Raw genomic sequence first — 17,665 nt, 5'->3', positions numbered from 1 at the left:
ATCTAGAGTTTTTATCCCATCAAATTCCTTTTTACTGGCACCGAAATGGCCTCAGTGTTTCTAGGATAGTAAAACCATTTAAATCAAAGTCAAACATCCGATAGAGTTGCCCAATATTTATAGACATGATGCATCGATCGTTGAAGAAGACTGATCTAGGCCTGAAAGAAGACCTGAAACATTGTCGGGCACAGCAAGAAAGAAAAATCAGACTAGTGATCAGGAGGTCTGAAGTTCAATCCCCAGTTTGGACATGCTGTTCTTTTTAGGGATTTAAAAAAAAAAACTTTTAATTTTTAATTCTTACATTGCCTGGCACTATTTCATGCACACTTCTTCAAATCTTTATTCTAAGAGTTGAACAGATCAACTTGTCAGCTTTTGTCTTGCATCAGTGCTTCCTCTCGAGTTATTCCTTGTCACAGGGTGATTTTCATATCAAATCATTCCTTTTCTGTGACTAAGTCCCCATCAATAGGGGGGTCATAAATTGGGTAGTTGCAGTCAGTTGAAATCCCAGATTTTAGTTTTAAAATTCCAGTTTTGGATTTTTTAGATTCAAAATTTTGAGTAGTACTGGCTAGAATAGCCTCATAAAAAATATTACACATCAGTAATCGGTGGATCTGTCTGTATCTACCTCTTGTGGTTGTCAAATAGTGCTTGCATGTGGTCTTGTGGTGCGACACTTGCCTTTGGACTACTGATCAGTTCAGGGTTTGAATCCAGCAATTTGTTGAACCTTGGAAAAGACTCACATTCTCTCACCGTAGGTTTTAAATGTGTACGTATCTGGCTTTTTTAAAACAGCTTTGTCTATTGGAGGGAACTATGGGTAATACTGCACTACACATGCGTCGTCTTGTTCTTAATGTTGGTGTTTGGGTTCCTGACCTCACATAGTGGGCAGGGAGACGCTTGTCACTTACTTGACTTATTGTGTCTTCCATCCCCCTACATCTGTTTTCCAATATGCTGTCTTTGTTGTCTTGGAATGAGATTAGATCTACTTGGGTTTGTCCTGACCCTGACTGGGAGGGAAACAGTCAAATGTTTTGAGTTTTGGGAGATGATATTTTTGTCTTGTAAATCATCTCTTGGTATAAGTTATATGCACTGTATTCTTTTTGTTATATACGTATTATTTGTAAACATTTGAGTGGGGACCTGTGCTTATGTCAGGATGAGACATTCAGGTGATCTCAAACTCGGTACACTGATAGTGTGCTTTTGGAATCTACATCAGTTTCCTTTGAACAAATTCCCCTTTGTGTTCCTTTTTCTTGGGTATTTTAATTCTAGAACTTTTTACTATCCCATTTTCTTCCTTTTTACTGGCACTGACATGACTATAATTTATTGCAAGCGCCATAGAATCCTTAAAAGCAATACGTTGTCCTACATGTTAAGTGTTGTTTTTGGATAGGGACACCTAGTAAAGGGCTTTGAACATGTTTAGGGAATATTGCGCTATTTAAATGCTGGAATTTATTGCTCTTAGACTGATCATATCTGATCTATGTCGAACTTTACCTCATGTCTTTTTTTCTTGGGTTCCTGTAACTGTGTAAGCTTGATCTAAATCTAAATCTGTCCTTTTCATCTCCACTGGTGCTGAAAAGATCTGCAAGTATCGTAATATAAATGTAATAATATCCCCTACCTACAACTAATATCCAAACGAAAATTTTTTTTGAGTTGATGGCCTATCATCATGGGCTGAGAAGGTCCTTCTGCTAAAAATAAAAATACAGCACTCGCTGGAATCTTGCAATCTGTTGGGAAAAAGCCAGAATCTGAGTGTGCCGAAATCCGGTGCTTAAAAGGTCTAAGGTAGGTAATCAATATACATTGCGGTCACCAAGCTCCAGCGGGTCTAGTCTATTGCAGAGCATTCTGGAATCCAGTGCAATGAGTACTGGATTTCCACACTCTTCTTTGTAATGCATTATCCTGGGTGGGGCCCTGATCTATGGTTGGCTGTTTATCCTCCCTGTCTGTATCGACTTTCCTTTTCCAATTTCCAGGTTGTAATCTGCCTTTTTCTAATCGATCGTTCTCGAATTAATCGCTTGTCGGTTGCATTTACTAGAGTAGCTACATAGACGGTGTCTGAAGTACAGTCGACTCCTCTTAATCGCACATCCTAGGGAGTTTAGGTTAGTGTGTCGATTAAGCGGAGAAGCTAAAAATAGCATCTAATTCTAAGCACTAGCTTTCATGTGCCATTCATGTTGGGCCTTCATTTCTGAGTTTTCTACGGACTTGGAACCGTCAAGTTCTAGACATGACCTCATTAGAATGTTTTTTAATTTATTTATTTGTTTTTTTTTGTTTTTTTGTTTATTTTTTAAAATCTTTTCTTTTTCATGTTTTATCGACAACAAATCACATTTTTGTTTGTTAGAACAGTAATCGCGAAGTGTTGATTGCTTTCTATTCTGTGCAAGTTGTCTATAAAACTTTGTCTCCAATCTCGCCAATGTAGATCATCTGTCAAGCGTTCTTCTTGGATGAAGTGGCGGTGTTTGTGTACTGTTTCAAGTTTTTCAGTGTTTGTCAGGGATGGTTTGTCACATTCCAATGACTCATCCTCATCTTCATCTAAGCCTTGTCTTGTGTGGCTGAACGGAGTCCAGTGGTTCCTGAGATGTCAGTTTGCCGCTAATGGGTATATTGTCCATTGTTACGTATTGATCGAATGCTTTGGCCGAAAAGTTGTGTGGAACAGGAACAACATCGTTGATTTCATAAGCCTGTTGGTTGTCACTCCAATCAAGACGTAGTCCATGCAGTGTGATTAAGTGAAGCGATCGCATTTTAAAAATTCCGTTTTTCGGGAATGTGTAGTGCATAGGCGGAGTGCGATTAACCGATGAGTGGAGTAAACTACCTAGAAATTAGAAGAAAAAAAAAATCAGTCTTCAGGTTACCTTCTGGATAATTTGGCATGGCAGTTTTTGCATCGCTTGCGGCTGCAAAAAATCACTGATTTGAATTGCGGCCGCAAAATCTGCATTTTTGGGGCAATTTTTTTTTGCAAATGTTCCGAGATTTTGCAACGAAAAAAAAAACAAAAACAAAACAAATAATATTTTTTTTTAAAGGAAAGAAAAGACGATTTTTTTTCTTTTACGTGTAATTTGATAGCTCGTGTCCAATTTTCTTCCTTTTTACTGGTGCTGATATGACCTTATATTTGTTGCAAGCGCTGTGAAACAAATACCCTTTTCTTTCATGAATTAATTATGGGTTTTTAGGAAAATTAATTGCAAATGTTGCTGTTTTTTAGGTTGCAAAATTTGAGATTTTTTTTTGTGGGTGTATGTGTGTGTGTGTGCAAAAAAACGCCATGTCAGGAAAATGGAGACATCCTGATTAGGGAGGGAGAGAGAGACAGACCTCTCTCTGACTGTATAAGGGAAACAACTCAAGTTATAATAAACGGCAAATTCATCATTATTGTATGTAATGTCCCTTGATTTGCTTCTAACTTCTACGCGGTTAGTTCTCACTGCACATACGTATCTAACCTGGACTGCAATTTCAATTAGAATCCGTTCACCATTTCTTGAAAACATTTTTAGGTTGTTTGGTAGTTATTTTGGATGGAGGTCCCGATAGTTCAATAAAAAGAAAGAAAATAGTTTACAAACAGACGGATTTTGAATGAGTCTTCTGATCTGTTTGGGATGTGCCATGTCAGGAAAATGGAGAGATGATCCTGATTAGGGAGAGAGAGAGACAGACAGACCTCTCTCTCTCTCTCTCTGACTGAATAAGGGAAACAACTCAAGTTATAATAAACGGCAAATTCATCATTATTGTGTGTAATGTCCCTTGATTTGCTTCTAACTTCTACGCGGTTAGTTCTCACTGCACATACATACACGTATCTAACCTGGACTGCAATTAGAATCCGTTCACCATTTCTTGAAAACATTTTTAGGTTGTTTGGTAGTTATTTTGGATGGAGGTCCCGATAGTTCAAGACAAAGAAAAAAAAATAGTTTACAAACAGACGGATTTTGAATGAGTCTTCTGCTCTGTTTGGGACTATCATCCAATTGCAATACTGGACCTCCAGACAAATATTAGTAAGACCTACCCTATTAGAAAATATTTGATAGATTAAAATTAAAACCAAATTCCGGTCCACAGTTTGTTTTTTTTTTTTTTCACTTTTTATGAATGCTATGTTTTTTGAGGCACCTAGAGCTGTCGATTTATGGAATGGGCGCGTTTCCGATATCTTTAACAAATCCCTTAAGCACAATTTGGAACAGTGTATGTTGACATTAGCTTAATTGTAGAATAAAAACCGTCCCTTTTTACGGTGTTAATTTCCTTTTGCAAATATTGTTGTCCACTGAAACTTTGAAGAGGTTTTGAAGTAGACGCATGGATGTGTAAATTGTTAGTCACAATAAGCCCCTATATGTATTATACTTATTGCTTCAATCAATAATCACATATTATATTCTAGGTCGTAATACTCAGCCCTTTATGACGTTTGATTTTCATTGGGAATATTCTACGTAATTCTAGCACATCCACAACAAAAAAAAATGAGTTGGGGATCAACATTGTTCCGTATTTCCAAGGTTAATTTTTTATCATGAAGCACAGAATTATTTATACATGGGTCCACTCATTGGTAATTGCGCGGTCTGTAAGATCTCACTAAAACTGAAAGTACTTTTTGATAATTGATAATAATTGACTGCCATCTTATCAAAATGGTAGCACCATCCGTTTAGCGTTACAGTTACAGCAACCAGGATAAATTCCTTCGTGCCGGCATAGTGGGCGAACAGACATGTAAGGAAAACTATTGGAAGAAGAAAACAACATATTTGAAAGTCCATTATTTTTATTCTTCTATGATTCCTTTTGTAATAAAACAGACGTTCATAATCTTCCGTGACAAACATTACGCGGTGTGACGTCACATATAGAAAGCGGTGGGAAAATTACATTTTATAAAAGTCAACATTTTAATCATTTGAATTGGACGCACAAAACGAGTAATGTATTACAAGTGAATAAAATACACATTAGATCGACTTCTTCTTCTACTACTACTACTACTACTACTACTACTACTACTACTACTACTACTACTACTACTACTACTACTACTACTACTACTACTACTACCACTACTACTTCTACTACTACTACTACTACTACTACTACTAATACTATTACTACTACTACTACTACTACTACTACTACTACTACTACTACTACTACTAATAATAATAATAATAATAATAATAATAATAATAATAATAATAATAATTAATACTAACAGTTATAACTTTATAATAATGAGATTTTAATAATAATAATAATATAATAAAATAATAATAATAATAATAATAATAATAATAATAATAATAATAATAATAATAATAATAATAATAATAAGAGATATCGACAATACGTAATAATGATACTTATACAACAAAACGCTTTACATCAACAACAAATTCAAGTACAAAGTGTAATTATACAGACATGGCATGATGTGAGGTGCAAATGATTATCTCTATCTATATGACCCCCAGGAGTGCTGCACGCAATGCTTCTCGTTGACGAACTGTAATTTGATTGTCATGACGAAGACGATCCCAAGTGATTCGGATAATGTTGTCGTCACGAACGACTTGTAATATCGTATGAGGAATTTGGTGCTCCACAGCTGGCCTCTTTAAGTTTTCTTCATCCGTTACGATGACAAGCACCAGCCGACCTGGGTTGGAGGGCCCCACCGTGAACATGGCGGTTTTCATGGCCAAGTATGACCAGGGATCTCGTAGATAATCTTGTGTCACAACCAGCAGAATTCTCCAGCTCGAGTTGATGGCGTATACGATAGATTCGGCCATGTTTGAGGCAGGCAGGAGATCTCGATGGTGAACATAGGTGCTGAGATGAAGTTGATTTTCTACAAATTCTCTAAGCTTCATGCAAGCAAAATCTGAATCTATGTCTGTATAACCTATGTAAACACCTAGGGGATAGTCTTTTGGTGATTTGAAAGCGAACTTGGAGCTGAAAAATTGAAAGCAAGCTGCTGTGATATGGGTCTTATACTTGATTCCAAGAAAAACAAGTGGGTATCCTAAAGCTGTAACACATAGTAAAATTAGAGAGGTTAAAAACGCTTTTTGACCATGGCACTCTCTCCATTTTCCAACGACGCTGGGAATGTTCTTTATCGATGAAAGCTGACCATCCTCCAAAGTACAAGTAAAATTCCTATCACTTTTTAAATTCACCCAGGTATCCTGCAGCCATTTCAGAAACCGGATATTGGAGCAACTACACGAGAAGACATTTCCATCCAAACGAAGAGAAAATCTTGGCCGTCCCAGTGCGTACTGATCTAGAGCAGCTGTTTCGTCTTTAGAAAGCTGACGAAATGAATTGGCTCCAATATCTAAGATGCCAAGGTTCAGATGATCATCTAAGTTCATTGATAATTTACTCAGGCGATTTCCAGCCAAATTTAAATATTCAAGAAATTGATTGTTAGAAAATACATCTCCTGGTAAATAAAATATGTTGTTGTGAGACAAGTCCAAATGCTTAAGATTTGTAAGATGGTGGAACATTGGTTGATACGTGGGTGGTGTAAAGCATCTGTAAATATTCATTTTTGACATTATTAGTGTAGTTAACTTGGGAAAAGAGATCAGAAAATAAGCGCTAAAGATGCTTCCATCGTTGTCTGAAATGTCAAGAACTTTTACATTCTCCACTCCAGTCCACTTGCCAGTAAATCTTTCTCCACCACAATCCGATAAATACAATTCCTCCAAATTTTTCCCTCCTTTGAAATTAACATCGAGATTGAAACTGCCACTGTTCGAGGACAACCCATCAAAATTCAAATAGACCAGAGTTCTTGGCAGATGCATTTCTATGGTTAAACCGAGAGATACAAAACTGGTATGAGATTTTAGTAATTTTGATTGTAAACTTGCTACATTATTTTGTGAAGTCTCCGTTTCTTCACATTCCGTATGATTCTTGCAGCTTGAGATATAATTAGACGATTGATATGGTGCCTCAAAATATCGGTAGGTTCTACTTTCGTCGACAGCAGAGGGAGAGGATCTAGTATAATATTTTTGTTCCATCGTGTTAAAGAATGAGTATTTTCTGTTAGCTAATGTTAGAGACGTTAAAGATCGCAAGACCGATAAATGAAAGAGTTCCAGGTTATTTCCAAGCAATGGATTACTGCTGAAGTCAAGAGAAACAAGACAACGGGCCCAAGTTGGACTCGTGAGTGTTCGAGGTTCGATAAAGAACAATCGATTCCATCTGAATATAAAATGTTTAACACATATCTGAGACAGATGACGAGCCATGTGCACAGTCAGTTCTGAATCTCTTTTGAATCGAATAGGATCATCGCCACGAGGGTTTTCCAGCTGGTTGAATTTTAACATTGTCAAATTTCTTTTAACCAGAGGAGCCAAACTTTCTAGAGTTCGTCTTGTCCCTTGTCTATTGTCCTCGAGTATGTACGACTCTAGGAACTTCAGGTGACGCAAAGCCCCTACGTTTGTGAATATGAAGTTAACTGCATTAACGATTGTCAAGCTTTTTAATTCAATTGACTCAAAACCGCAGAATGATTCGTTTTGAATTGCAGTGAAGCCTCCACTAAGAAGGAGCGTTTTTAATTTTGGTGTATTGTTGAATATACCGTTAAAACTGAGATCTCCGTAAAACGTGTCAAGGGTCAAAGTTCGAAGATTGGATAATCCCAGAAAAAGATTTGGTGGGTACCTAGAATTATAGAGCTTCTTATTATGATTTTCAATAAGTTTCAGTGTGGATAAGTTATGGAGGTTGTAAAATAACGGCTCTTTCATGCTTAAACGATCGAGGCTAATCCGATTATTTTCAAGATCAAGAACCTCCAGCTTCATATTGAATCGAAAAGCTCCATGGTTTATCGATGTTATACCATTTCTCGCCAGAGACAAGAACCGCAGCTCGGTGGCTCTTTGAAACGATGTGCTTTCTATACGTGTGATGGGGTTGTCCTGGAGAAGCAAAGTTGTCGTGTTCGGAGGAATCCAACCCTCTGGAGGAACTGTTGCCAACCGTTGGCCTTGACAGTCAACGAAAACTCCACCGTATACTCGATCGTCTTTGTACAGACAAGGAGACAATGGGTATCTGTAATGGCTACCACGAAGGCCAGCGACAATGGCGCCCAGGGATAGAATGGACAAACAAAAGCATAATGACATCATAAGGCAGGAATTGCTAGGGGGCCGTGACATCTCCACGAGTTCTTGGGTATAAAGAACGGCTCAAACAAACTATTTAGTCGCTCGTGTTTTCTCCACACACACTCGTGGGGACCTGGAATAGATTTATACAAGAAGATGTTCACCAATCGTCTTTTTTTTTTGCAGGCAAAACTTCAGATCATAAATTTTCCTTTAAGTCAAGATATGTATGATTCTAAAATTGTCTATGTGCTGTGAATTAATTCTTGCTCGCCACAAATACGTGTGTTAATTAAACAGTAAACTGCCGTACTCTGGAAAGCCGTTTACATGTATTTAAAAAGGTGACCAGAAAACTTGTACTTCAAATTCAAATATCGATCGATTTAAATGACACCCCCCCCGCATCTTGGCAAACACTCTCAAACATGGGATTTCGCAAAGTCACAGGTTTGAAAATTTTAGTCAAGATGAGGCTCATTTAAATCTGGTCAAATTTATCCATACTTGTCTTTCCAGAGTACGGCAGTTAACTGGTTGAAGTAAAAAATGCGATTTGAATTTGAATATTTTCTGAAATTATCTGATTTTAATTTGTGAAATTAAGTGATTTGAAAAAAGAAATGCCCCCCCCCAAAAAAAAAAAAAAAAAAAGTTACAAAAAAAAAAAAAAAAATGAAAGAAAGATACATAATCAGAGAAGACGAAAACTTCATACCTAATTTTCCATGCCAAATAGCTTAAAATCTCAAAGTCTTTACAATTTGATATTAAAATGCCAAATAAACAACCCTGATTTGTTGGTTTTGTCAATATTAACTCCCCACTCCCCTTATGCATTGAATGTTATTTATTGGAAATTTCACGAACTATCTGTCAGCCAACATTTAGGGCGCAAGGTATAGTCTTTGCTTCGTACCGTGGCCGAACTATAGTAATAATACTATAGTTTACGTATTTGAATAATATACCAAGTCTTAAATATAGGAGTCAATAGTGAAAAGAAGCAAACTGTCATGGTTTGGACTTTAGGACACACTGTCCGCCATGATAACCCGTGCAAAACATGTCATGCAGGGCACTGTACCGCTTAGCCACGCTGCCCCAAAAAGTCATGTGTATAGTTATTATTATTATTATTATTATTATTATTATTATTATTATTATTATTATTATTATTATTATTATTATTATTATTATTATTATTATTATTATTATTATTTCATTAATACACCACAAATATAATTTTTGTTTGATTATAGTTATAAAAGCTTGGCACTAATAATATGTAGAGCTAATTTCAATTAAGAATGCACTCGTACTAGACTGCTTGATAAAGAAAAGTTTATTTTTGTTGTGGGTGGGTGTGAAGTTTCGTGGAAGTTTCTCACAATTGCTTGTAAGGAGAGAGTTGATGCTAAAATTTGAATTTAAAGTAAAAGCTATCAAAAAAAAAAAAGAAAAAGAAAATAATTGAGCTTTTCTATAGAGCAATATCCACTAAATGTGCCTAAAGCACTTTACAAGGGGTCCCTGGCCAACAGCAACGTTTATCATGTAGGATGGAACATGACGCCTGTGAGGCGATATTACATTTTTTTCGGACAGAGACAATGCTGTTAACGACCGGGTATTCATTTTAAACCTGAGTATGATGAGAGAATGTGAGTAAAGAGCCTTTTCCAAGGATTCAACTATGCGCCGATCGATGCTCGAACCCATGACTTTCCGATCAGAAAGCGAGTATCATACCAACTAGACAACAACATCATCATCATCATCATCATCATCATCATCATCAAGTGCCAGGCCTGTTGCAGACATCGGCGATCATGTCCCTCCAACCATACCTGTCCTCAGATCTTCTCAATAGCTCGATTCCTGTTCCTCCTCCACCAATCCATCCATTCAGATTGTCAATGCAATCTATCCTCTGTCTCCCTCTTCTTTTCTTCCCAGCAACTTTACCCGTTAGTACAATCTTTTCAATTCCATTTTTTCTGTAAATATGTCCGAGAAATTTTAACTGTCTTTTTCTGATGGTGTTTACCAAAGTTGGCCGTACTCCAATTTCTTTTAATGCCTCCTCGTTTTTTATTTGATCTTTCCATGAGATTCTAAGAATGCCGCACTATAATACTTGGGTTAGGCTTTTATGTTTTATTGAGAACAAACACTTGAAATTTCTTGTCATTGAGAATATATAATCTCTTTTTAACATTTGCCTTTTGTTTGCTTTCAGCCAGCCATTTTGGTGATTGCTTCTGACTAAATTATATCAATCAGACTATAAACCTTCAAGGATACACATTGGTTCGATATATCCGGCTGGTTGGATGTTGTATTTTATATAAACGCATAGCATCAATAGACAGAGATACACAACTGGCATAAGGGGAATTTTATATTATTGACAGAATTGTAAAATTTTTGGAACAGTATCAATTATGAAACGAAAAATGCTGCTTCTGTAGACAAAGTCAAAATAACGTCTGATAAAGAAATTATCAATTCCTATATTATTTTGATTAAATTTAACTGGGTGGGGTTCCCGACCTCCCGTGGTAGGCAGGGAGGTACTGTGTCTTCTATCCCCCTATATCTGTTTTCCAATTGCTTTTTCTTGGAATGAGATTACTTAGTTTTGTCCGGACCCTGGCTGGAGTTCTTGGCTGGGAGGGAAACAGTCGAATGTACAGGTATAGTTTTGGGAGATGATATTTTTTTCCTTGTAAATCATCTCTCTGTTATTATTGTTTTAACATATGATTTATAAACATTTGAGTGTTTTCTTTATAGTGGGATCTTGTACTTGTGTCTGGGTGAGACTTTTAGGTGATCTCAAACTAAGTGCACCGATAGTGTGCTCTTGGAATCCCTATTTCAACCATTTCCCCAATGTCTTACTTCTTCCTCAAGTCCTTTTAATTGTATATCTAAAATGTTTTTACTATCCCATTTTCTTCCTTTTAACTAGCGCTGATATGACCTAAATGTGTTGCATGCGCCGTAAAACCCTTTTAACCCCCCCCCCCCCAAAAAAAAAAAACCAAAAAACAAAAAAAACAAACAAACCAAAAAAAAAAAAAAAAAAAAAACAAACTACAAAACAACAAAAAACAAACAAAAAAAAAAAAACAAAAAAAAAAAAACAAAACAAAAAAACATCAACAAACAAACAACAAAAAAAACAAAAAAAAAAAAAAAAACAACAAAAAACAAAAACAAACAAATAAACAAAAAAACAAAAAAAAAACAAAAAACAAACAAAAATAACAAAAAAAAAAACAAAAACAAAAAAAAAACAAAACCCAAAAGAAACACACATTAAATTTAAATACAAGGAGTAGCCAGAGGTCAGTTGGCCTAAATAACCCTTTACATGATATGATATGATATAATGATAACATTGAAAACAGACTCACCCCTTTGTTGATAAAATTAATCACAATAAAATGGAACAACAGCAACAACAAAACAAAAAAAACTTTTCTTCTCGTCAATCCTCGAACTGAGACTAATGAACCAATGTTTGATTTGAAGAAAAGGACCAGGGATAAGTCAAGTGTTTTTTAGTAGTGCTAAAGTGGTCTTGAAGTAACCAGCATAATTTAACCAGCCATAAACTGAAACGCATGCCTATGAGATAAGTACCTACTCTTAAAATATGAAGAAAATATATTTACATATCGATATAATATTTGCTCAACCTGTGCCCGCTTTTTAGGTTTTTTTTTTCATTCGGATATGGCTTTTAACTTTGATAACAGGTTATGGCACATGATTTTATAATAGATACTTTCGGTATTTAGATTGGGTAATGCCACAAACCGACGTAAACTTATATGCAGGTCTGATAACCCACATTGTTTTGGGGTCATTCTAGTTAAGTTACTCTCAAATCAACATTTAAAAAAATTGTCCATTACAACAATGTTAAATCAAGCCCACAATTGTGTTCGTTATCAGACCTACAAATACATGCATGTCGCCACAAAACCGAATTATTTTTACGTTATCAAATAAGCAGCTTGCTTTAAAGGTCAAATAGATATACAGGGTTATAAACGAGAGATGATTTACAAGGGTTAGATAAAAAAAAATGATCACCTCTAATTTTTACGTATCAAATAAGCAGCTTGCTTTAAACGTCAAATATACAGGATTATAAACGAGGAGAATTTACAAGGGTTAAAAAAAAAATGATCACATCTAATTTTTACGTATCAAATAGGCAGTTTGCTTTATAGGTCAAATATACCGTCGGGAATATAAACGAGAAATGATTTACAAGGGTTACAAAAACTGATCACCTCTAATAAAGAGTGAATGCATGGCAGGAACCATGACGTGTTCCAATGAAATGCTATGAGTATAACTGATGATTTTTACAACCACTTTTTATTTGAGCACAAAATTATCCAGTTTTTAAATTTTAACTAAGGTATTTGTGATTTTTTTTGGCTTCCTTCCTTCCTTTCTTTCTTTCTTTTTTTTTCATTCTTCAATTGTGTGGTCTTGTGGTATGACACTCAATTTCGGATCGGAAGGTCCTGTGTTCGACCAGATATTTTATATCTCAATTCATTACACAGGAGATGGTCATATCTCTAATCTTGTTTCAATTTCTGCCTAGAAGAAACAAATCTACTTTTAAAAAAATAGGGTTGGTGGTCCAAAAAAGTTTTGCCACCGAGCACAGAGTTACTGGAATATCTAACAATTATAAAACTATTATTTTACAGATTGCTTTACGAGTAACTTGCAAACCTTTTCAAATTAAGGGTAAAATTCTATTACTCGTTGACTCAAATAATTACAATTTAGCAAAATCTGCTAGGGCATAATATAATATAATATAATGATCGGTCATTTTTTCTTGTGAATCGCCATCTGGCCGCCCTGTTACCAGATTTATTTGCACGCACCTACAGACTTAATAACGGACCGATTTTTGATCGTTAATGGCTTAAAAGATTCGTCTCGATCGATGTTAATTTTCATCATACATAGTGGTATAAGGCTTAAAATACACGAGTGCATGTTCGAAAGTATTTCCCCCGCAAACTTGGATGGTTCTTCACCAGTAAAATGGAAATAAAAGTAAAATTAAATAAAACAGTTTTTTCTTTTCTTCTGTCAATGTCAATTTGACGTGATTAGAAACCCTTGTCTATTTTGGATGAGACTTGGGGATAGGGAAAACCGTTCTTTGGCTTCATTTAGAGTTGGCAGTTGACAATCAATACGGCGAAGCATTATTCAGACTTATCTTTTTGTTTTCATCCTAGATTGAAAACTAGAAAAAAAAAAAAACAAAAACAAAAAAAAAACAAAAAAAAAAACAAACAAACCCACCTGTTTAACAAAAGACAGAAAACTCAACACTAAAAATTAAAAAAAAAAGAATAACATTAACATATCCTTTGTTCATCCTATTCTTATTCAGGGTATATTCCTAGGGAACACATGAATAACCCACACGTCTTCCGCAGTGCAGCGCTACAAAATGAGGAGTGGGCGAGGTGACCCGTTCAAGGCCATACAACACGACTGGTAGTTGAACTCGGTACATTTCGGGTACAAAGCAAAGACCATTTCGCTTGGCCATGGTGCCCCCAATGCTTAAAGTAAGAAAACCTTTTCAAATATTTACTTAGTTTTTAAAATTTTTGTTACGATATTTGTGATTTTTGGCTTTCTAATTTTTTAAAAATTGCGTGAAATGACACTCGCTTTCGGATTGGAAGGTCCTGTGCTCGAACCTCGCTCGGCACAAAGTTGAGTCTTTGGAAAAGGCTCTTTACTCACATTCTCTCACCGCATTCAGGTGTAAAGTAAGTACCTGGCAGGTAATATCGTTGTCTCTGTCGAAAAAAAAAAAGTAACATCGCCTAACAAGCGTCATGTCTCGTTCTACATGTTACTTGGCGATGTTGATCAGGGACGCTTTGTAAAGCGCCTTGAACACGTTTAGTGGATATTGCGCTTTATAAAAGCTCGTATTTTTCTTCTTTCGACAGCGGTGCAAATATCACATTCCGTGATGCATTGCGAAATCTTATATATTTTTCATTAAAATGTGCAAATGTTACAATTTTGAAGACCATTTTTTTTTGGCAAGAAGTTAATTTAATTTGAATATCTACTTTTGATAGAAAATTAATTCTTTGTCCCTCCCCCCCCCCCCAACCTCTCCCTCCCTCCTCCCCCCTCTCTCTCTCCTCTCTCTCTCTCTCTCTCTCTCTCTCTCTCTCTCTCTCACAATCCCCTCTTTGCCGACCGAATATTAACCTTTCTCTGTCTGCCGAGCTGTCTGTCACACGGCTGTGTGGTCTTGTGATATGACACTCGCTCTCGGATCGGAAGGTCCTGGGTTCGAGCCTCGCTCGGCGCATAGTTGAGTCCTTGGATAAGGCTATTTGCTTACATTCTCTCAACCAACTCAGGTGTAAAATAAGTTCCTGGTCGTTATTAGAGTTGTCTCTGTCGGGAAAAAAAATATAATATCGCCTAACAGGAGTCATGTCTCGTTGTCATGTTACGTGTTGCTGTTGGTCAGGGACCATTTGTAAAGCGCTTTGAGTATATTTATTGGATAATAAGCTATATAAAAGCTAAAATTTTCATTTAATATATATATATATAATATATATATATATATATATATATATATATATATATATATATATACGATAACGAACTAAACATAAGTGCAGGTCTGATAACCGAAAGCAATTATGGGCTTGATTTCATATAGTTGTAAAGGACAATATTTTGCGTTGGGTTGAAATTATTTACATCTCGACAATGAGACCATGACATCAAGGTTGTCAGACCTGTAAATAAGTATAATATGTAGAACTAAACTCCAGTAGATCTTGTAGGAAAAAAAAGTAATATAAAATAAAGTTTTGTAACACTGAATAAATTTTAGCTTTTCATATTTTATCTTGATATTTATTTGTTTATTTTTGAAAACTGCATTGTTCTCAAATGTGGGAGGAAAAAGTTGAAAAATTATTTTAAGCATAAAACAATTGCATCTTCTATGTAAAACAAAACGAATTTTTTGGGGTCAAAAATTGTTTTTTAAAGACAAAATTTGCAATTTGTAATGAAATAATCCATGTCAAGAAAGATGCCTAAAATTCTACGTGCACATATTTGCAGGTCTGATAACCCAATTCCGTATGGCCTCATTGTTGTAATGAAAATCTAAAAAAAAAAAAAGACGCAAAATATTGTCCCATGTTAAACTAGGCCCATAAGTGTGTTCGGATGTCAGACCTGCATATATGTAAACGTCGCTAACATTCTTACCCAGGAAACACGAATTTGATTTGGCATTGGATAGGGCGCCACACACACACGCACACACACACACACACACACACACACACATACACACACACACGTGTGTGTAATACTGTGTATGGGGAAGCGGGGAGAACATGGGGGTTTGTTCAATTATGGATTTTTGTATCTTATTCTATTTGGATCTTATAAAAGTCAAGAGAAATTCCTTATCAGTCTTTGTTCTTCTTTTAAATTTTTTTTTACAAAAATTAATAAATCATGGTTTATAGTGATAAAAAAGAAAGAAAGAAAGAAAGAGAAAGAAAGAAAGAAAAAAAAAGAAGAGAGAGAGAGAGAGAGAGAGAGAGAGAGAGAGAGAGAGAGAGAGAGAGAGAGAGAGAGAGAGAGATAGATAGATAGAGAGAGAGAGAGTGAAAGAGAGTGATAGAGATAGATAGATAGAGTGAACGAGAGTGGGGACTGAGTGAGTGAGTGAGTGTGTGTGTGTGTGTGTGTGAGAGAGAGAGTGAGAGAGAGTGTGTGTGTGAGAGAGAGAGTGAGAGATAGATAGATAGAGAGAGAGAGAGAGAGAGAGAGAGAGAGAGAGAGAGAGAGAGAGAGAGAGAGAGAGGTAAAACAGAAACAAATATATAAGGCAGGAAGTAAAACTAAATAAACGGAAATCCTAATTTAATATTTTGGTTGTAGAATAGATAAGACACTCTGATCTCATCTACCTACTTGATTTTATCGAAGTCAAAAGATAAGTTATCTGGCGGATGAGGGGAATGTGGTAAACTTGACGTACCGATTTAAAGCTATTCGCTGGCATGGTGCGCCGACATTGCAGCCTCAGTGGCCTTCTTGATTTCTGGCAGATGAGGGGAATGTGGTAAACTTGACGTACCGATTTAAAGCTGTTCGCTGGCATGGTGCGCCGACATTGCAGCCTCAGTGGCCTTCTTGATTTCTGGCAGATGAGGGAATGTGGTAAACTTGACGTACCGATTTAAAGCTGTTCGCTGGCATGGTGCGCCGACATTGCAGCCTCAGTGGCCTTCTCGATTTCTGGCAGATGAGGGGAATGTGGTAAACTTGACGTACCGATTTAAAGCTGTTCGCTGGCATGGTGCGCCGACTTGCAGCCTCAGTGGCCTTCTTGATTTCTGGCAGATGAGGGGAATGTGGTAAACTTGACGTAACCGATTAAAGCTGTTCGCTGGCATGGTGCGCCGACATTGCAGCCTCAGTGGTCTTCTTGATTTCTGGCAGATGAGGGGAATGTGGTAAACTTGACGTACCGATTTAAAGCTGTTCGCTGGCATGGTGCGCCGACATTGCAGCCTCAGTGTCTTCTTGATTTCTGGCGGATGAGGGGAATGTGGTAAACTTGACGTACCGATTTAAAGCTATTCGCTGGCATGGTGCGCCGACATTGCAGCCTCAGTGGCCTTCTTGATTTCTGTGCCGAGGAATTTCCATGCCATGTCTGAGGTTCATGGATGACATTAAGCGGAGCCATGTTTTGAGATCGTTGTTGTGAGTTATTGACAATGAGGTGACTGGGTGTCCTTTGTATTTGGGTTCCAAATCAGTGCGCTGCATGTCGTAAAAATGAGTGACCCCGTCCCTATCTGGGTCATGTAGCGTTTCCTTTACCACATTAACCCTCTCCTTACCGGCCGTGTTCAGAATTTTCCCCAATACTCCCAACACACAAAAAAAAAAAAAAAAAAAGAAAAAAAAAAAGGAAAAAAATTCTTACTCAGGAATGAAACAGTTTCATTGTAAACATAATATAAAGCAAATTGAGCCCTGCAAACAATTTCAAGGTTTTATAGCGATAACAAAATAATTTTTTAAAATTTTGTGATGTAAAACTGAAATCAGAATGAGAGATTATTGGTTTTATCGTAACGAATTTGACGATTTTGTTGGTAAGGAAAGGGTTAAACAATCTAGAACAGTTTTGGGAATTATAATTATATACCCTACAAAAAAATTGCATACAAAAAATGCAACGGAAAAACGATCTCTTCAAAAGACAAAGCTAGTTGGAGCCTGTTCGGGCACACCCTGAGACGAGATCCTGAAATACCAGCAAA

The 17,665-nt window shown here is 36.5% G+C and overlaps 1 protein-coding gene across 1 annotated transcript; it reads right to left on the bottom strand.

Annotated features, from left to right (window-relative positions):
• Positions 1–5,421: 5,421 nt before the first annotated feature.
• On the bottom strand, positions 5,422–11,901 carry LOC144973440 (toll-like receptor 2 type-2). The gene is made up of 2 exons (XM_078915897.1): positions 11,687–11,901; positions 5,422–8,394 (listed from the first exon to the last, which is right to left on the bottom strand). Exon 2 carries the CDS (start codon positions 8,310–8,312, stop codon positions 5,559–5,561), a length of 2,754 nt encoding a protein of 917 aa, XP_078772023.1. The 5' UTR covers positions 8,313–8,394; positions 11,687–11,901; the 3' UTR covers positions 5,422–5,558.
• Between the last annotated feature and the right edge of the window lie 5,764 nt (positions 11,902–17,665).

This window comes from Berghia stephanieae, chromosome 5 (genome assembly GCF_034508935.2).
Source record: "Berghia stephanieae isolate SIO BIC M18660-M18661 chromosome 5, UCSD_Bste_1.3, whole genome shotgun sequence".
In the NCBI taxonomy this organism is placed as follows: Eukaryota; Metazoa; Mollusca; class Gastropoda; order Nudibranchia; family Aeolidiidae; genus Berghia; species Berghia stephanieae.
Note: the sequence above shows the minus strand (reverse complement) of the source record. Positions and strands in the feature narration are given on the sequence as shown.